We start from the raw sequence: 21779 nt of genomic DNA on the forward strand, positions 1-21779 counted from the left end.
TTTTTTCCCTTTCGGTTTTCCCCACCCCCCCCCCCCCCTTTCCCAAACACACACACACATTCATGCACGGTGACTGGACAGTGAAAGGAGAAGCAGCAACTGATGAGCTAATCTCTCTGACACTCTGACCTGACTGGCACTACGTGCTGCTTCTCCCTTTTTATCTGAGCTCTATTGTACAGACCTACAGTAGGCTGCAAGTCAAATTCAGGAACTTATACTGCTTACAATTAAAAAAGTACATTGAATGATGTATTAATGACTAGAGAGTTGTATTAATGTGTGCCTTTTTATATTGGCTTGGACTTAAAGGAGAACTATGGGGAGAGTAAAATGCACCCATTCCAATAGTTAGAGCCCTGGATGCTGTTCATGAACAGAGTCGCTATTATTATAAGAGGTCTGGTCCCGAATGTAAACAAATGGGCGGAACAATTCCTGTGGTGTCACGACTTGCTCCGCCCCTTTGCTGACATTCGAGTCAGAGCTGTCATTTTGGCGGCAGTGTTCGTAGGGATCAGACGGGTCGGCTGGCATCTGTTTTTTGTTCTTTATGTGAGTCAGCAGCCGTCCATCGTGATTGACCTGGATCTACATTGCTGGATGACGTGATTGACCAGTGGATTACATCAATGGACATTTTGGGGGGGGGTTTTTTGGGGAGTAAAAGAATTGTAAAAAAAAACCTTTGTTGTGGTTTGGTTTGTTTTTTTCAAATAAAGGACTTTTTTTTACAGTGTTGTGTGTTTGTTTACATTTTGAATGCTTATTTGATGAAGGAATTCACTTAACAACTACCCCTTACTCATTCACAAGGGAGGAGCAGCATCTGGGCGCCCCCTTTCTGAAAGTGGGCACACAGATTCAGATAAGCCCCCCTGCCCACAAACCCCCACAACCACTGGGCCAGGGTTGTGAGGAAGAGGCCCTTGTCCTCATTGACATGGGGCAAGGTGCTTTTCCAGGGGGTCCCCACCTGGCAAAGTACTTCCCCATTTCGAGGGCATGTGGCCTGGTATGGTAAGCGGACGCATGCTCATCTCCCCTCTTTCCTGCTCTGCCAGGCTGCTGCTCAGATCAAGGGGCTGGTAAAGGATTTAAGGGGAGACCCCATGGATTTTTTTTTCTTGGCGTTGGGGTCCACCCTAAAATTTCCTACCAGACCTAGAGGGTCTGGTATAAATTAGGGGGGGACCCCCACACTTTTTTTCTAATATTGTGTCTGTGGACTATCAAAAGTTAAAAAGAATAATTTCATTTTTTTTTCCTAATGTCACTTTGCTACAATGAAAATGTGTTCATAAATATCTATTACGAAATTAACGAAAATTTCAGATTTGTCCGAATCCTAAACCGAATCCCGAAAAACGATATAACGAAAAATCCGAAACAAAACCCATTTTTTGCTGGCTCTCATGTCTAGTCCACTTAATGCAAAGCTTGAAAATAGTTTTGTCTTCAGTTGCATTTTAACTACTCTTGCTTGCTACCAATTTTCCTTTACAATTTACCCTCCTTCACGAAGACCTGAAAACAAAGATTGCTTTGTACTACTGTTACTCAATTATGAAAAATTATAAATAACAGACCATTACACAAAAAAATAGTACTTCAAAAGTAGAACTTTTATTGAATAAGGTTGATAATTATAGAAGTGGGTAGATGAATGTGCGTCCTGCCCAACTGGTGCCCCTAGTCAGACTAAATGTATATTATTTATGCATATAGACATTGTTCATTATCTCTTCTTGTTAGTAGACCAGAGACAACTGACATCCAGCCACCCACTGATCAGACAGTGTGGAGACCTTACATTGTTCTGTGTGGCAACAGTATATGCTAATGAATTGTATTATGTCTGTAATGGTAAATTATAGTAATTATCACAGAGTCAAGAAGCTGACTTATTAGCCCACCACTCTGCTGGCGCAGAGTAACGATATAATTATATTGACCTGGTCACCACTTCCTTGTGCACTGAACTCTTATTTGTTAGTGGTACCTGTCAGATTGATGACACAATTAATCCAGTGAAAATTAATCTCTTGTTACAATACCACAAAATGTCATTTTAATTAACTGATAGACATCATAAAGCCTTTGCATGGGGATACCTCCAGTGAATCAATATGTAGGCAGGAAGGAAAATCAGAAAAGGAAGTAACATTTTATCAGTGCACAATGCATTCTTATGCTGGCAAATATGCTGTTGTTTCAAGTAATGATGCAGACACCTTTTAAAAACCATTCATGGTAAATGTATTTCTCTTTTTCAGTCCTCTTTAGTCACATTTTTTATAACTTTTACTCTTTCTTTATGTTTTTCTTACTTTCTTTCTCTCTCTTCTCTGTCTCTCCTCCTCCTCATTTTCTCTCTCACTTTTTCTTTCCCTTTCTAACGTTTTCTTTCTTTCTCTCTCACTCTTTCTCATTGTGTCTCCCCCCACTTTTTCTCTCTCTCTCACCCTTTCCCACTCTCTCACCTCACCCTTTTCTACTATGTCTCCCCCTTACTCTTTCTCTCTCACCCTTTACCACTCTGTCTTCCCCTCATTCTTTTTGCCTCTTACCCTTTCCCACTCTGTCTCCCCTCTCACTCTTTCTCTCTCTCACCCTTGCCCATTATATTTCCCCCTCACTCTTTGTCTCTCACCCTTTCCCACTATATCTTCCCTCTCACTCTCTCTCTCTCTCACCCTTTCCCACTCTATCACCCCTCTCACTCTTTTTCTCTCTCTCTCTCACCATTTCCCACTATGTCTCACCCCTCACTCACTGCCTCAGTCTCTCTCTCTCTTACTCTATCAGTCTTTCTCACTTTCTCTCTCTCCCTTTGCACTCTGTCTCCCCTCTCACGCTTTCCCACTTTCTCTCCCCTCTCACTCTTTCTCTTTCTGAGTTTTTCTCTCTCTCTCCATTTTGCACTCTGTCTCCCCTCTAACCCTTTCCCTCTCTGTCTTCCCTCTCACCCATTTTCTCTGTTACCCTTTCCCACTCTGTCTCTCACTCTCTCGCTCACCTTTTCCCAATCTATCTCTCCTCTCTCTCTCACCCTTTCTCACTATGTCTTTCCCCTCAGTCTCCCTCTTTCTCAGTCTTTCTCTCTTTCTCGTTCTTCCTTTTGCACTCTGTTTCCCCTCTCACTCTTTCCCACTGTGTTTCCCCTCTCGCTCTTTCTCTCTCTCTCACCCTTTCCCACTTTGTCTTCCCTCTCACTCTCTCTCATCCTTTCCCTCTATATCTCCCCCTCACTTTTTCTCTCTCACCCTTTCCCACTTTGTCTCCCACTCTCTTTCACCCTTTCCCTCTATGTCTTCCTCCTCACTCTCACTCTGCCTCAGTCTCTCTCTCGCTTACTCTTTCTCAGTCTTTCTCTCCCTCGCTCTTTCTTTCTCTTACTATCTGTGTATGTCTTTGCCTCTCTCTTTTTCTCTTATTTGTCTCAGTCTCTTTCCCTCTCTGTTTCTTTCTCTTACTGTGGTGTGTCTCTGTCTCTCTTTCTCTGTATCTCTCTCTTTCTGTCTCTCCCACTTTCAGTAGCTTTTGTATGCTGTGATAATACTTTGATGCATCTGTGTGTTCTCCATCAATAAGCTGCATTTATATTAACACTGCATTTGGATTTTTAATTTCCTAATATTAACAGCATACATGTTTATACATAATAATCAGAGAATATATCATTAGGTATATGACCCTGAAACAATTTTCATGCAGCGGTGGTTCGTATGATTTGTTAATGGTATGTGTGCATTTTTACCACAGTTGCTGATTGGTGCTCAGGACTCCATGCTGAATCAATTTTAACACCTGGCTTACCAATAACTGGCATGTCTACGAGTGAAGCTTTAGAGGAGGTTGTATCATCTCCGCTCAAACCAGCCGGTGAGAATCTCAGTTTTGTGCATTTCACATCTGCTTTTTCTGAATGTGGTTTTTCTTAAAACCTGTACGCTCAATATAGAGCATCCAAAAAATAAACCAACAGCCAATATGTGCTAATCCTATTCAGATAACATTTTTTAGTGCAGACATAATGCTAGAATATCAGTACAAAGTCCCAAGTCTGCCTTTCCCTTCATTTTTCCACTGATATGAATTCATTTTTAGATATGTGTGTAAAAATTATCAACTTGATATAAACATTCTTATCAATGTGTGTTAAAGCCCAACTTTCGCCTCAGTATGGTTTTTGGACATTGACGGTCATACAGAGGTAAATAAGTTAAAAATATCAAAACATATTGCAGTGTTACTATGTGTTACTAAACTGTACCATTTAGCTTAACATTTAGCTATATGGTATTTATTTTTTTATAGAAGAATATTATACTCAGTTATATCTTTCTTTCATGCCAAAGGAGAATCATGTAACTTTGAAACATATTGTTCTTGGACGTCATCTATAAGTATGGATGGAAAGCCACACTGGGTACAAACACTCGTTGGGGAATTGTCACTGCAAGACCAGGTGCAGCTTCTGAACAAGTCTAGAAGCCTTGATGGTAAGTAACTGTTTTGTTTTTATAATACAAATTTTGGACTATACAATATTGTTTTGAATTCCTTTTATTTTTTTGTCTTTTTTCCGAATAGGCTACACAAGTTAAAGTAAGAGCAGTTAAGGAAACTACATGCACTATACTTTACTCCCCCTACAACAGAATCCATACATTTGTACATCAGATGGTGCATATACACAGGTCCAGTGCTAGACTATCTTGCGCCTTAGGCAAGACCAGCTTCTTGCACCCCCCCAAACAATAAACATACTTTTTCTTCTAATTCCTCAGCAGACACCCCAGTGTCTCCCCAACACGCTGGTTAGCACACAGGGTCCATGACCCCTCCAAGGTATCCCCAGCCCTTCCCTAGCACGCATGGTCCATGTCCCCCCATGCTGTCCCCAGGCCTTCCATAGCACACAAGGTCCATGCCCCCTCCATACTGTCCCTAGCCCTTCCATAGCACACAGGGTCCATGTCCCCTTTATGGTGTCCTCAGTCCTTCCCTAGCACACAGGGTCCATGTCCCCTCCATTGTGTCCCCAGCACATAGGGTTCATGTCCCCTCCATGGTGTCCACAGTCCTCATATAGCACACAGAACCATACAGCCTATACAGAAAATATTAGAGACTCTTACATGCAAGCCATGCAGAGACACACTGGGTACTGGGGCCTGTGGACACCATGTCCCCTCCATGGTGTCCACAATCCTCCTATAGCACACAGAACCATACAGCCTATACAGAAAATATTAGAGACTCTTACATGCAGGCCATGCAGAGGTGAGGCCTTCATAGCACACACAGCGGGCTCAGCGTTCTCCTGTAGCTGAACTCGGCCCCATCACATGCCTCTCACTGTGACACCCAGGTGGCCTGTGAAGGGTACAGCACAGGAAGTGGCTGCTAGAGTGCAAATACTTCCACTGAACCGGCCACGTCCCCCTCATGGCTCATTAGTCAGCTTCAATAGAGGCCAGTCCCTGTCTGAGGGAGTGGATCTGAACACTAGAGGGAAAAGCTCACTTTATCAAGCTGTCCTCCCTCCTCTGCCATCTTTATGAAGACCCCTCACATGTCTTGGGATAACATAGCGGTATCGGAAAGCCGGAAGAGTGTGAGGAAGCTGCTGGTCAATGCTAGATTGCCCTAGCATTGCCTCGTTTGCCTAGTGGCAGCTCAAGCCTGCATATATAGTTGTCATAGGAAAAGTAAAACAAAATATGCAGTGCATATTTCAATATTAGTGGTGCCTGTGCTCTTGAAGGAAAAACAAGTTTTATAATACTGTTGTGAGATCTTTTAAAGTGAGAGGCTTGTTAGACAGAACCTGGATTCCTAAAGTAAAGCTAGACAATACCCAAAGGGTGTTGACAGACTCCAGTTCTAAAATGAAGGCAAGAAATGGTACTATTTGATCACACCTTTAAATTCTCTCTTCGGAAGCTGGAATGCTTGAATCCTAGGCAGCTATTGCTGACAAATTTCAGCTGTCCCTGGTAGTTTAAAACGAAGACGCTGGCACCACCCTCTGTCCTCTTGTATGTTTCTATTGGACATGTAGGTCACTGATCAAAGTCATGCAGGAGGTGGGAGGGGGCAGAGCTAGCACTTGACACTATCAGGAAGTGTCAAAACATACTGATGATTTATTTACAAGGGACTGTTTGTATGTAAGAAAATACAAGGAGCCTGCAATTGGTGTGTTAGAGAATTCCACTTCTACATCACAAGCAGGGGTTGTCAATTCTCACTGTGTGAGGATACTTGTGCTGAGGGGTGTGGCTATTGCTCATCTATGCCAGCACAGAGCACTGAAGCATGAGGGCAGGAATATGCATTTTTTACTGATAGAAAACAGAGGGAATTTCTATGCAAACATCAGTCACTAATAATAACATGAAGTAATGCAAGATTATTAGAGCTGCAGCTAACGATTATTTTCAAAATCGATTAGTTAGCCGATTATTGAGTTCGATTAAATAAACAAATAAAATGCTGTGAGACCTGGGCAATAAAGTGGAACTGTGGCCAGCCTATGGGCATTCGAATATTTACATAGTCTTAACAAGCAGCAAATAAACTTTAAAACTGTGGATAAGCTGTGAGTATAGGGTTCTGTGGATGCAAGTTTTCATTGTTTTAACTCTTCTATTGGTAAAATTGCATGGATGTTTGTCTTTTTTAAATCTATGTAGCTATTTAAAAAAAAAACAAGTCCTGACCTCTTTAGCTGCAGCCAGTGTGGAGTAATTCATCCTTGGAGTTCGGAGCTGATGCTTTTCCAATCTTACTTTCAGTTTCTCTGGTTAGCTTAGCTACCCCTCCCAGCAGTGACTTGGAAGCCTTCCAGCTTTTTTAATGTAAGCACGGAGTAAGAGCTCAGGAAGAAGGGGGAGAAAAATGCTAAGGGCCAACTTGAATGACTTCACTCCTTCTGTTGTGAACTTTGAGAAATAATTGCTCCCAAGTGGCTGTAACTACAGAGGTCAGGGAAGGTTTGTTTTAACTCTTATTTGCTACTTGTTTGAATATATAAATGCTTGAGTGTCCCTAGCCTGAACAATTCTACTTTAAAGTGTATTTCCACTTTTGCAGTCAAATTTAGGAAAATCCCTCCATATGTTCGTTATGTGTTCCTATTCACACAGCATACTGAAAAATAAAAAAAATTTAAAATGTAATACCTTTTAGATGTTTTGGTAAATCAGGGAAGATGGCTGATTCCAGGTTTTCTTAGCACTTTCACAGTGGTCTATCTCAATGCAAAGTCTTGGGACTGATATTTGAGGATTGTGTCTATCTGATAAGCTTAATTAACATACAATGGGCTAGCCTCCTTAGACCCAAACACACACACACACACACACACACACACACACCCCTCACAGCCCCTCCTAACATTTCAAAGAAATGGAAGCAAAAATAAATTTTAACCCTTAAAACCCTAAACCAAGTAAAAACAATTTAAACTGCTAAAAGCATGTTTTTTTTTGTTAGCTTATGCTATGTGAATGGGAATATGTAACAAATATAATATAAGTGTTATCCCAATTTGGCTGTGAAAGTGGAAATACACTTTAATCTATAGTATATTGAGGGTCATTTCTGGCTTTAGCACAGTTGTAATGTGCTAGATAGTATTAGTAGCTCACTGGTTTCACATATTGCCTGTTATAGCTCTTTAACCTAACTGTCTATCCCTAAGGCTCATTCATACCTAGGTGTTTTGTCACTCAAAGCTAAGCACAACAAAACGTTCAACACAAGAAATCCCATTCATTTCTATGGCCCCTGTTCACACCTGAGTGTATTGTCACACAAAGTTCCCACTGAAGTCTATGGGACCAAAAAGCACAGTAATCTGCCAAAAAGTGGTTCATGTACTTATTCCAGCCACAGGTGTTTTTTTTGCTTGCGACAAAATGCTCAGGTGTGAACAGGGGCCATAGAAATGAATGGGATTCCTTGGCTTTAGCGTTTTGTCGCGCTTACCTTTGAGCAACAAAAAGCTTAGGTGTGAACAGGGACAAAGACTAAATAGCTGTGGGTAAATCTAAAGGCAATTCTATGATTAGGTTGTAAATTGGGAATATGCATTTTTAGCATTAGTCTGCCTTATAAAAACCTGTCTAAATGCAAGTACGGGAACTGCACTGCTGGCTTGCTTTCAAGGTAAAGGCTGTCAATGTTATCCTGGCATCATTGCCTTGTGAGTCACTGGCTTGAAATACACCAGCCAGGTAAGTCAAAACACTCAGTCTGCAGAATTATTGTATGTCTATGACTCACTCAGTAGTAAAATCAGGATCAGAATGGTTACCTCAGAGCTGGCAATGGTAGCCAGCATATTTGCAGCTGAAAGGTTCACTTTGAAGCCTAACTCTGAGAAAAACACAAAACTACCCCTGCAGTAGGACTACCCCTTGAACTGCAAGGAGTTCATTCTTGTTTAGGGCCAAGGTTTAGTGTAAAGCTATTTTACTTAATCCCCCCTCGACGGTTGGCTGTCACCTCTCCCCTATGCTCCTGTTTGTGGACTGTCCCTTGCCATCCTCAAGTATAGTGCAGGGCTATGGGCCCTGCATTGTACATGTTGACGTCAGCAGGCCTCCAAACGACAGGGGAGAAGAGGCTGCAGAGGGAGGAAGTGGGGATCAGGTAAGTGAAAACCTTTTTTTTCAGGTACCCTTAACCTAAACAATCATTACAACCTTGCAGGGCAGGGGCAGACCTACTGCAAGGAGCAGTTTTGTTGTCTGCAGTTCAGCTTTAGCTGAGTTTAAAGGGATTTAAAGGTTTTGGCTTTCTAACATTTCTCATCACTCCTGTGACCAATTACATGCACTGTGCTTTTAAACTTTCCCTTCACACATGCTATTTTAACTAGCTGAATTTGATAAAGAAATACAAAACCTGACTGGCCTAATGCAAATGTGAATGAGACTCTGAGCCCCTAATAGACCAGCTTCGTTATCTGCATGAATAATACACTAGTTTTCAACTGAGTTGAATATAATCCTTACTGATAGAGAGTTATGGTACATGTTTTATCTCCAGATTTTTTTTCTTTTCTGTAATGCCATGTCCTACCTGCATAGGGATGGGTGATGATTTATTCATGAGAGATCTGTAGGTTATATAAATATGCATGTGTTGATGGTATTGTTCTACCAGAAGGGAGGTCAGTAAACAGGTGATCGGTACCTTCATAATCTGTTCTGCCGGTTGTTTTAAACATACTCCATTCTTCAGCAAAATGTGCAGTTCTAATTGAACAGCTCTGCTCTGATATGCAAAGATCCAGAAGATTTGGTGTTCCTCATCATAGGTATATTTGCTGGAAGATCTCCAGATAAAGGGCCCACTCTCCCTAATCCAGACCTTTTTGACCCGATAGTCCACTTTCCAGTTTTCTACCCCTGTTATTTTTGTCCTGCAGACAGCGCCGGCATGTGACTCTTCACCCAACTCAGAATATATGTCACTTCCAGTAAAGCAGTCGAGTTCTTAGTCCCCTTCCCTAGTGATTTATATATCCCACCATTCCTTCACTGTGCCTGAGTGGGCATCTAGATATGGAAAACACTAACTACTGGCTTCTGGGGTCCAAGGGTCACAAAATAAGCATCAAAAAGCCAATGGTTGGGTACCAGGGGGTCTAGATGGTGGCATCCAGCCATGGCATATTTGGCAGTGGTTTCTGTAAACAGTGAAACTTTTTTTAAAAGGTAGATAACCTCTCACCTCAGGTTTTCACTCTGCAAATGCTCGATGAAATTTCATTAGGGAAATGTGTCATAAATTAATTAAATTAAGCAATGGAAAAGGAAACAGTTGCTTTAAATGCAGATAACACTGACTTAAGGTTTTCATCCTGCCTATGGTTATGGAGAGGGCTAGTCTCAAAAATAATTAGGGGAACATATGAAAATGAATTATTCCTAAAACCACACACTTTTTTTTAGCTGTAGGTGGATGCTGATGCTAAATGTATTATGAGTTTATTCAATAAGACAGCACAAAGTGCAAAACTGTGTGGGAGCAAAGTAAAGATGACTATGAAGCACTGAGGTTGAGGCATTGAAATTAACCTGTTGTTCTTCCCTGCATGACCAAAGCACAGGTTTGCTCCCAGTGAGGTTACAAAGAGGCGACGTCTAATTGGTTGATTGAAATATTTAGTTGATTGAAATACTGCACTTGTTATTATTCAGTAAGACTGGGGGTATAAGAGTAATTATTAGTACTGTAGCCTAAGAGGTAAAAATTACATCAGTCAGAGTGTGAATACTTTTCAGGTACTTACCAATAAGAACAGCATATTTGTATCTGTACATATGAACATTGGCTGAATTCTTCTCGGGTTGAATGAATTGTGATGTAATACTGCATTATGGCCACTAGCTGAAGCTGCGGAGCACAGGAAATAACTATTTAGTCCTTATGCACTTCAGTTCCATCTAGTGGCCATGATGCAATATTACATCTAATGAATTTGACCTGAAAAAATATATTATGAATGTTCGTTTGTGCCATTATGCGCACAAAAGGAATGTTTATAGATATTTGCAGGGCAGATGGCCTCATGAATTGTTTAGAAAAAGATACCTAAATGATGTCCATCAACTGCATCATTTGCCTATGCAGTTTAGCAACTAATAGCGTGAAATGTCCTGTTCTACCAGATAATTTTTTTCTTTCTTATCATTTAAATAGTTTGATACTACAATCTACATTATTTTTACATTAATTTCTCTTACAGATGGAATTCTTCTCCTGAACACAAGTCAGTTCTCAGAGAGCTGCATCAAGGCCCGGCTACTGAGCCCCTTGTATTTAGGGAGTTTCAAGACGTGTGAGCTGGAATTGATGTTCTACTCTCAGGACAAGTCTACAGCTCAGAGACTAAAGGTGACGATGCAGGACAAGAAATCAAACCTTACCACAGAGCTACCACCCCTAAGAGAGGAGGAAGCCAGCCAATGGTGAGTCTCTTACGGTCACACTCGCAGGGCAGCTTACACTCTAAAATGTTGGATATTGTAGCTTTTTGAGGTGTCGCGCACATGCGCAATTTTAAGGCTTAACATGTTTGCTGTCTTTTTACCCGGCGTGACCCCGCCTTTTATATTTTACCAAAAAATTGGGTAATAATAAATGTTTTATAATTTATTATAGGGGAAACCGTTTTTTTTTTCATTTTCGGTACTTTTTCCTTAAAGGAGAACTATGAGGTGAGTGCTTTTCACTCAGCCTCATAACCTGAGCCGACCTGTGACAATGAAACTGTCACAGGTCGGCTCAGTAGATCGGGAAGTTAGCGAACACATACCGGCGTTCGCTCACTTCTCGATCCAGTCACTGCAGAAAGCCGTGACAGGGGAGTGACTGGATTCCCCCTCCCCACTCCGATTCTCCAGCTCTGACTGGTGGAACGGACGGGTGAGGGGGCGGGTACAGCTGGCTCTATCTCTACATTCAATCACGCAGCTGGGCAGATCCAGACATAATTGTCGGGATCCGTTTCATCTGCGGCGTCTCAGTATACCGCGAGCTGCAGCTCGCGGTATACTGAGCTTTGGGTAACGGGAGGACGCTAGTTTGTGTCCTCCCGTTATACTTCGGAGAACGATGGGGAAAAGCCCTAACACCATAGTTCTCCTTTTAATATAGTAAATATTAAACACCACCAAACAAAAGCTCTATGAGTCCCCCAAAAAATGGTACGAAATTCGTTTCAGTGCATAACGGGATAAATGTCAGTCAAAGTACCGCAGCGCTAAATACAGAAAAACTGCCTGGACAGGAAGGGGGTGTAACACCGCGGACTTCAAGTGGTTAAAAAAAAAAAAATTTTGTTACTTTAATTTTTACAATTTTTTTTCACACTCATTGCTCATATTGCTAATAATTTATTGCTAATTTATTGCTATGTGAATAGGGGGCTAACAAGTCCCCTATGTAATTGCAAATATAATGTGACAGGTCCTCTTTATGGAGACATCAGGGGTCTTTCAGACCCGTAGTGTCACCTAGGGACCCCAAAGAAGCTGATGAAGCCGAGATCTGCTTCACCAGCTTCTTCTTCTGGCTCTAGGAGCCGGACCAGAAGTGATGAAATGCACCTCACTTCCAGTGATCGGAGGAGAGGTCCGCGGCTAGAAGCTGCTGATCTCTTCTCCAATCTGTCAGGGGAGACCCTCCACACCGGTCCCGGGCTCACACAAGGGACAGATGAGCCCGGGAAGCTGACGGCAGCACCGGCGGCTGCAGAAGGGGACACTGCGCCGTATTGTACAAGCGATCGCTTGTATTTAAACAGAAATCATGGTTAAAAAAAAACCACACACACGCAATGAAACACACATATCACACACATATCACACACATATCACACACATATGCCACACTCATTAAAAGACACACACATAGCTTCATTTAAAAAAAAAAAAAAATCACACACACTCATTAAAAAACACACAATAGGGCACACTCTCACAACTAATAATAGTTCATTAAAAAATGTCCCCCTCTCTTGCTTACCTGTTTTGCAGGAAGGGGGGCTGCATCCCTGGGCTTCAGTGAAGAATCCGTGTGCTCTGCACTCTGGCTAGTGCAGACCATACTAATCGCTCCCTGCATGTTAGCAGAGGCCCCACGAGGGAGCGATCAGTATGGTCTGCATCACAAGAGATGCAGATCATACTGATTCCCCACCAGGGAATGATTTTCATTTAATATATTGCCGTTTCGGCAATATATTAAATGGGATGTGGGCACTTGCCAGGTTTAAAGATGGCCACCGCTACTCGCGGTGGCCATCTTTAAAAACCTAATGTGCACTGTGCAGTGGACATAGGGGGGACACTGAAGGCTCGCACAGCACCCAAGGTGTGTGGGTGGCCCTGGCTTCCTCCGGTGCTGCGGGGGCCCGGTCGCCTTCAGTCACCTGTACGGCCGTCACCCAGGTAAGGTCTGCAGGCCACTGAGGCTGCCGGGCCCCTTACTTTAGTGTCGGCCGTACCCCCCTGAGGGCGGTTGATATTTGTTGATATTGCTTGGTTGAGAATTACTATTAATTCTCATGCAACCAGAAACTACTGTTATCTGGCATCTACCAATGGGTGCCAGATAACGGAGTTTGCTGTAGCTGGAAGCTGATTGGTTGATATGCTGTGGGCACTACTACATTTAGTACGCTTGGACAAAATCTACATATCCAAAATTCCTATTTTAGTTGTTGGTCAGGAAGGATGACTAATTGCAGTAAAATACAGATAACCATTAGAGGGAAATGCTACAAATCGATATGAAAAAAATAGTACAGCAAGCATGTTGGAAAAGTTATATTCAGAAAAATATTTGAGTAATACTCATTATTAGTATTTGCTCACTAAAAATACACTAGAACTTCCCTTTAAATAAGATATGTTCTATTCAACAGAAAAGTTTAAATGGTCATCTATAAAAAGGATATCTTCTACATAAACTAATCTATGATTTGCTTAGTGGCCCTTTAGAATAGTAAAGACAGAGGAAACCCCTTTAAGTAGTAAATACCACCAAACGGACAGGTACTACTTGTCTGCAATGACCTATTGGGTATCCTGATTTAGAACATGCTGAAATATGGTCAATCCATTCACAAGCAGCATAACGTTCAGAGACTTACATTGAGCCGTCAGAAAATCAATAGCAAGGTATTGCAGGACATTTCCTTCTCTATTTTGAGCATTATTGCTGCAGTGTGATCTGTCTTGGCTGCTTATGTAAGGGACAAAGCTTGTGATTCCATTAATAAAATTGAATTGGCTCGAGGAGTCTGCCTGGGACCATTGACTGCAGTGCAGGCTCTGTGCTGCATAAGCTTCGATCTGCGTGTAATATTAATCGCACATCTGAGAACATTATGATCAAAAGAGTCATAAAAGTGTGTCACTATGACATCATTTCTTGCTCATTTGATGGCTTTCATTTGGAATGCTGCAGGTCAGTTTGTAGTATACAGTGTCATAACTAGATTCTCTTTATCAATGTACATAGGCATTCAGTAATTGTATGAAATCTTTATACTGCATCTTGGATGAGAAGAAAAGTGTGGTCTTGGGTGGTGCCCTTCAAGATCAACATGGGACAAGGTTTATATTTTTAAGTTGTGGATGTCCAACTGTTTCATGAAGCTACAGACAGGGATTCCCAGAACCTGCTCTGTGGTGTACTCACTGGTAGGATCAGAGTCACAGATGCGGTGTATCGTGTATTACAAGAGGCAGAGTATGCACTGGTCTTAACTGATGCTTTGGTCAGCACAGTGAGTAAGAACAGCCCTGCTTGTCATGCCGTAAGCCTCTGGCGTCTTCTGTAATCATCGCCCACGCAGCAGACCTGGCCATAAAGAACAATGACCTCAGTACTTAGTAGTAGATGTGAGCACTGGGATTTGGTAATAACCTGCAATTTGCTATTGCCCTGAGGTGATTTAGTAAGTGTCCCTCCTACGAGGCATACTCGTAGGAGGCAATACTGACATATTATAATTAGCTGACATTAGTAATGGCACTATGGCTAGTAGGTCCTACTAATAGTAATGGCCGAACAGGCCCAAGTTCGGTTAGAATTCGAACTTTCGAGCATGGGAAAAGTTTGAATTAGAACTCAAACTCAATGCAAGTCTATGGCGGTAGAACTTTGAAAATCAAATGTCCCCATTTTGAAGCCTTATATACAATTTATTGTCCATAAAAAGTGTATGGGGATCCGGGTACTGCCCTGGGGGACAGGAATTCAATAAAAAAAAAAACACTTTAAAAAAAAATACAGTTTTTAAAGGAGCACTGATTTTAACATCACTTAAAGGGTAACAAATAAAATGAAACATTATTTTAAATATCTTAATATCTTGCCTGGGGGTTCCCTTAAACTGCCTGTAAAGTGGCGCATCTGTACAATGTATAGAACCTGCTGCAGCAAAAATGACATTTATAAAGAAAAAATACATTATATACCAGACCCTTTTAAGGTCCGGTAGGAATTTTAGGAGGGACCCCATGTAAAAAAAAAACAAATTAAAAAGTGTGTGGGGTTCCCCCTTAAAGTCCTACCAGGCCTTGTTAAGCCCTGGTTGGCTAAAGCCTTGCACCTGACCACAGGTCAGGTGCAAGACTTTGCCCAATCAGGGCTCACAAGCCACAGTGCCTTGTGTGGGGCGCTCGGCAGGCGAACAGCCCGTCAAATGCCCTGACAGTTCGTATGTTCGCCGAACACACAAACTGCCGATATTCGAGTCGAACTCACGTTCGGCTCCAACATTGAGCCCATCACTACTTACTATTCCTTAGCGATACTGGTTAACTGCAATAAACCTGAGCAGACAAGTCAGTGCGAGGACATTACTCAGCTATACTAGCACAGGAGTGTATGAGAAGGAAATGCCATTCTACTGAAAAAGTCATTTTCAAGCAAGATTCAGTGAAAAAGTCATCACATGTGGGGGTGCGTGACTATTCTTCTTTTATAGCAGAAGTTGGATATTGCCATCTGCATTCTTCTGATTACCACAGTATTTGTTCCACACTCCACCTGCATTTTATAGCTCAGCTATTCTTCTTTTAGAGCAGAAGTTGGATATTGCTATCTGCATTCTTCTGAGTACCACAGTATTTGTTCCACACTCCACCTGCATTTTATAGCTTATTCATCGTAGGCCACTGCGTAGGCCATAATCGCAGGCCACTGCGTAGAGCCTATAGTGTCCTATGGAGTGGTCACTGCTTGCCACTCCATAGAACACTCTATGATTGAAGAAGGAGAGTCACTTGACTTTGACATTGACTTTAAGGTTTTATTTATTTATTAATTTCAATGACCACAAGCACAAACCTTTTTTTTTACCTGCTTTATAAAGGTTTTTTTGAATATTTTTGAATTAAGATAAATATGCTGAAAACTCAACAGAAGACAACTGAAGTTTTACTGGAGAGTTAAGCAATAGCTAAAAAAAATGTATTGTTATGCAGCAAACATCAGGATATGGCTAGTATCATCACATGTGCCCTTTGAAAATCAAAAAATTAGGTTGACCATTTGGTCTACTGCAAAGAGGTCACTGGCAAACATACGGGTCAATGGGGTAAAGGGTTTCCTGAAACCACAGGAATCTGTGGGTTAAGGGAACCCATTTCCTAGTGATTGTTTCCATGGAAAATCCTAAGGGGTGGGTAAGAGTGATATCAAGGCAGAAAGCAGAGAAAATGTAGGCTGTCAAGTGTGCAGAGGAGCATGTGCTGGCTCCGATGAATGCAACTCATGTCTGCCTATATGTTCCAGAATGTGCATCCATAATACAAGTACTAATAGAACTGTGCTTTATTAAGAAGGGAAATTATTTTCTTTACGTATAAAAGATACTAATAATAGCAAATAGGTTAAAAAAATATTTAAAACATTTATGTATATAGTGTATATGTTACTATACAATGATATTTCCACCCAACACTGTGCCCATACACTGCTCGATTCTCGTACGAGAATCGGGCGAAATCCCGCAATCCTACGAGAATCGAGCAGTGTGAACTAAGACGTGCGACCGTTTCTACTGTACGGTCGCACGTCTTTTGTCGAGCCAACGTGTTCGAAAACGCATCGAGAATCGTACGATTCTCGCCGGGTTTCTAGCCTGCTCGCCCGATAGCTGCGGAACGGGCCGGTGTGCACACGCGCACACTGCCCGTTCTGCATTGTCGTCATCGGAAGCCCGCCCCTCAGCGGGGCGGGCTTTCGATGATCGAAAGTACGATCTGCCTGTCCAAGGTGGGCAGATCGTACGGGCTTTCAAGAAGCATACGACCATCGCAAGACAAAAGTCTTGCGATGGTCGTAAGGTGTATGGGGCACCTTAAGCAGCTGTACATAATGTAATGTCATGTTATGTCAATGTTAGTTTTTGTCTTGTTTAGCGCTTTCTTTAAATAACGCCCTAAAATACATACAAAAGTGATGTTGCTACATTGTGGTAAACTTCCTCTTTCATATTATTTATGGAAACATTTCCAATCATTAAGGCAGCTGTCTACCTGCAAGTGAATTATATTAAATTTCATGTGCATGCATCCGAGGTAATATAATACATTTTCTAAATTACTTCCATTGACATGCTTCTCTGGAATCCCTGGCCTTCCATTTTCCTGGAAGAGCTGATAGATCAAATGAAAAATGCTTTAAGTCACAAAATGAGGCAAATACAATCTGCTTAAAGTAATAACGCATAAACAATGGCACTCTTTTATGCCTTTATTGAATGCATTGTTTATACATTTACAGTTTTGGAGGAAAGATTGGGTAAAATGTACAAAACCTTGTTACTAATAGAATGACCTTTAGAAGCAATAACCGTCACCAAATGTTTACAGCTGCTGCTGATTTGATAGACACAATGGTTAGAAGGAATCAGAGTTGATTCCCCATTAAAAAAACAAAAACAAAACGATTTGCTTATAAAAAATTCCTGGGATTACCGATAGCTGCGGAACGGGCCGGTGTGCACACGCGCACACTGCCCGTTCTGCATTGTCGTCATCGGAAGCCCGCCCCTCAGCGGGGCGGGCTTTCGATGATCGAAAGTACGATCTGCCTGTCCAAGGTGGGCAGATCGTACGGGCTTTCAAGAAGCATACGACCATCGCAAGACAAAAGTCTTGCGATGGTCGTAAGGTGTATGGGGCACCTTAAGCAGCTGTACATAATGTAATGTCATGTTATGTCAATGTTAGTTTTTGTCTTGTTTAGCGCTTTCTTTAAATAACGCCCTAAAATACATACAAAAGTGATGTTGCTACATTGTGGTAAACTTCCTCTTTCATATTATTTATGGAAACATTTCCAATCATTAAGGCAGCTGTCTACCTGCAAGTGAATTATATTAAATTTCATGTGCATGCATCCGAGGTAATATAATACATTTTCTAAATTACTTCCATTGACATGCTTCTCTGGAATCCCTGGCCTTCCATTTTCCTGGAAGAGCTGATAGATCAAATGAAAAATGCTTTAAGTCACAAAATGAGGCAAATACAATCTGCTTAAAGTAATAACGCATAAACAATGGCACTCTTTTATGCCTTTATTGAATGCATTGTTTATACATTTACAGTTTTGGAGGAAAGATTGGGTAAAATGTACAAAACCTTGTTACTAATAGAATGACCTTTAGAAGCAATAACCGTCACCAAATGTTTACAGCTGCTGCTGATTTGATAGACACAATGGTTAGAAGGAATCAGAGTTGATTCCCCATTAAAAAAACAAAAACAAAACGATTTGCTTATAAAAAATTCCTGGGATTTCTTTGTGTGAGCAGCTCTCTTTGGGTAAGCGTCGAGCACCCAAATAGGGCTGAGGCCTGGACTATGATTTGACTGCTCTAGAATACACATGTTCTCCTGCTATAACATTCAGTTGTTGCTTTACTACTGAGTTTTTGATCATTGTCTTGTTACATTACACAACTTCAACTAAGATTCAGGTGATGGACTGCTACCCGGATATTTTTCTATTTTTCTTTGATAAATCGTTTTATCTATGATAGCAAGCTGCCCAGACCCCAAGGCAGCAAAGCAGCCATACACCATAATACTCTCTCCATCATGCTTTGCGGTTGGGATGAAATTTGGTGTACAGGACATTTTTCTTCTAAGCATAACATTTCATATTTCTTTTTCATCTTGTTCAGCATTGCATGCTGAGGATTGCCATATTTATTCATCACGGATCCCCTGCTAATCAGAACGACCCCATCCTAATTGAAACTGATGCTACCCATGTAAAAGGCCACTACTCTTTTGTCTGCTCTTCTGTACTTTGGATCCCAACACGCGCGGCACCTCAGGCAGTCACCGGCCAGCTAAATTAGGACCCCACCTGGAGCTCCTCCCACCGAACCAGCGCTGACTCGCCGCTCCTCTCCCGCGCCGAAGGTAAGTGGAAAAAAAAAAAACATAGCGCAAACATCGGGGCATTTTGACAACTACAAGTATGCTGCCCTGATGCCAGGTTCGTCAATGCGCCCCCTGTATGCAGGCTGCATACAAGTGATCTCAGCGACATCACCGAGATCACTTGTGCAAAACAAGCATCGACTTCCCCGCTGTACATTTACCCCTGCTTGCCCAAAGCAGGGTTAAATGTAGAAAACTACCGGCCCGGCGCCCGGGAACTGCATGTCCCCGGTGTCAGGACATAGGAATTCCATACCCCTCCTGCCCCTCTACTCCCTGTTGCCCCAAGCCCGGGCCTCGGTTGACCCGGCCCTGCTTAAGTTACAGGCTTTTGTGTAGATAATTTTGCACATTGTAATTAGAAGCATTTATCACACAACATTTTTATCGTATTTTCATTCCTAGTATCGCCACAATAATTGTTACTGCTTTGATAGTATAAACTTCACCTTAGCTTTAAGCTTAATATTATGGAATAAGTTCAGGTTAATGGTTCAAGGGAACTTGTAATGCGAGAAATAATGAAGGCTCCTATTGCTGATCTACTCTTCTGAAAGTGCTAGTTGCCTGGCTGTCATGAAGAACCGCAAGATATTAAAGATATTAAAACCAGAGGGTCATAACGAGGTCATAATGAGAAGCAGAAAATTGGAATTTTAGAATGAGGTCATTAATGGTAACTCCTGCATTTCCCTCAACACAGGTTCACTTTTGAAGTGAGCGTAACATTTTCCATGCAGGGCAAACAAGTTAACTTTAATGACAATGTCCTCAGTAGCTTATGCTTACTTTCCTTTCACTTTCCTGCTGCCCTGTTCATACACCAAGAATTAAACAAAGGGCTTTGAGTAAGCTATGAGTTGCCATATTTGGGCTATAGACTCCCTGTTTGATTGGCCCAGTCAATGGAGAGGTAGGAGAGCAAAGAAAAAGTAAGTATATTCTGCTGGGGTTTGGAGATTAAAGCAAACCTGTTGCTGATGATTAGCAGTGCATTAAGGAATCTCCTGATGCTTGTAGGTATGCTTCATGAAGGAAGCCTGGGAGTCTCAAGAGTCAAGTTTGCAAAGTCAGTTACAAAGCCACCAACTACTACTTTGCATATCAACTCATACAAGAGTGATTGAACCCCATTACAGAAAGTACAGTGAATTATTGCACAAGACTTTCACCATCTGACAGTTTGATTATAGAACAGTAAAAACTGATTGGTTTTAAGCTATGACACTTTGCCTTCCATTATTGTTCTTTACTATAATACTATTAATGCTAAACTCCAGGCAAACATCTAAATTCATACATTAAATACATTGAAGGGAGCTATTTTACCTGCCAAAAAAAAATGCATTTCTCTGCATCCAGTCCTGAGATTTAAAGACCTCCATCACATTGCACAGCCAGGCTGGTGACACTATTTACAACTGTAGGGATGTAGATTTGTTCTTAATTCCTTTTTGGTGTTTTTGTGATGTCATAGTAAGAGGTTAGTCAGCTTAACTTTTGTCCTGACTAGTATTCTCTAAACCTACACTCCTAGGTAATCTAATTAAAAAGATAAATATTTATTTATACTAATGGAGGAAGCTAGGTTGTGTAGAAAATTATCACCCATGGGTTGTTTGGTTGTTTCGCGTGCATGTATTTTCCATTCCTTGTTTGTGAATGTGTTTAGTAAATGCCTATGTAATGGTTTTGGATCACCTTAATGCAGAACATAGAGCAAAACCATAGCCAACAGTAAAAAAAATTACAGCTGAAATTTAAATAAGTAAACTGCATTACCCGCCAAAAGATTTGTAATTCTCTTGAGCGAATCTTCTGATCCAAGCACCCCTGGTATAGCCAGGTCAGTGAACTCACTTTTCTCTACAGCAGTTAGGCAATACAGGTTGGTCAAGGGTCCACCCAAGCCTACTGACTGGACAACAAATGGATATAATCACACTGATTATGTCATCACTCTGCTTTCTCCTACTTCAGCAAGTTCTCAGCATTATACTGACAGCACTGTGCAATGACTAATTAGCTCTCTCTCCGAGTCGAGTTGTGATGCCTATACTCTAATATACACATGGATTTTAGTATCTAGATGTACTAACGAAAAGATAGCTGGATGTATTTAAAAATAAATTAAATGCGGGTGGGGGGGTTATCTTTGCTTACAGTTCCACTTTAGTCCCTAGTCCCACTTCAAAACCTGCACATTGACTAGCATTCTCAGAACGTGTCAAAAACATGCAATGCGCTTGCGGTGCCATTATTTGCTAATGGCACCCTAACGTGGCCGGGAAAATGGGATCTTTTTTCCATGCATTGACACGTGTTAAACATGCACAAATCCATAGCGAAAAAATGTGGTATGCCTGTAGCAGAATCTACTGCATGAGCTACTTTCCCGTGTTTGTTGCGCATTTGTCACCCATTAAAATCAATGGGCAAGACACAGCAAACATGGTTAAAAAAAAGTTTACGTGTGAACGGGGACTTAATTTCAGTTGAAAAATAATTGACATTTCATTGCCCAGTTTCTCAGATCCCGCTTAAATAAACAGGAGGCATTATGCAGGTAGTATATTTATTCCTTGTTTTAGACATTGTGTAAGTGTACGGTTGTTGCCAGTGGTTGTTCCAGTAAATATTCATCATGTTGTAATGCTGAAGTTACACTGCCAATATGGCTGTTAGCAGTTGCTATTCATTTTTCACCTTCTGGACATAGGTCAGAAGGAACACAATGCAGCACTTAGCAGGTCTCCAGTGATAGTCTAGATCTGGAGC

General features: G+C 41.5%; 1 protein-coding gene across 1 annotated transcript in view; it reads left to right on the plus strand.

Annotated features, from left to right (window-relative positions):
- The window catches only part of LTK (leukocyte receptor tyrosine kinase), an 87659-nt gene that overhangs the window by 12719 nt on the left and 53161 nt on the right, over positions 1-21779 (plus strand). The window contains exons 2-4 of the mRNA XM_018560057.1: positions 3766-3885; positions 4362-4505; positions 10772-10994. Of these exons, the coding sequence (XP_018415559.1) occupies positions 3766-3885; positions 4362-4505; positions 10772-10994 (487 nt within the window). The remainder of the gene's footprint in view (positions 1-3765; positions 3886-4361; positions 4506-10771; positions 10995-21779) is intronic.

Source organism: Nanorana parkeri, unplaced genomic scaffold (assembly GCF_000935625.1).
Source record: "Nanorana parkeri isolate BGI_ZX_2015 unplaced genomic scaffold, ASM93562v1 scaffold430, whole genome shotgun sequence".
NCBI lineage: Eukaryota > Metazoa > Chordata > Amphibia > Anura > Dicroglossidae > Nanorana > Nanorana parkeri.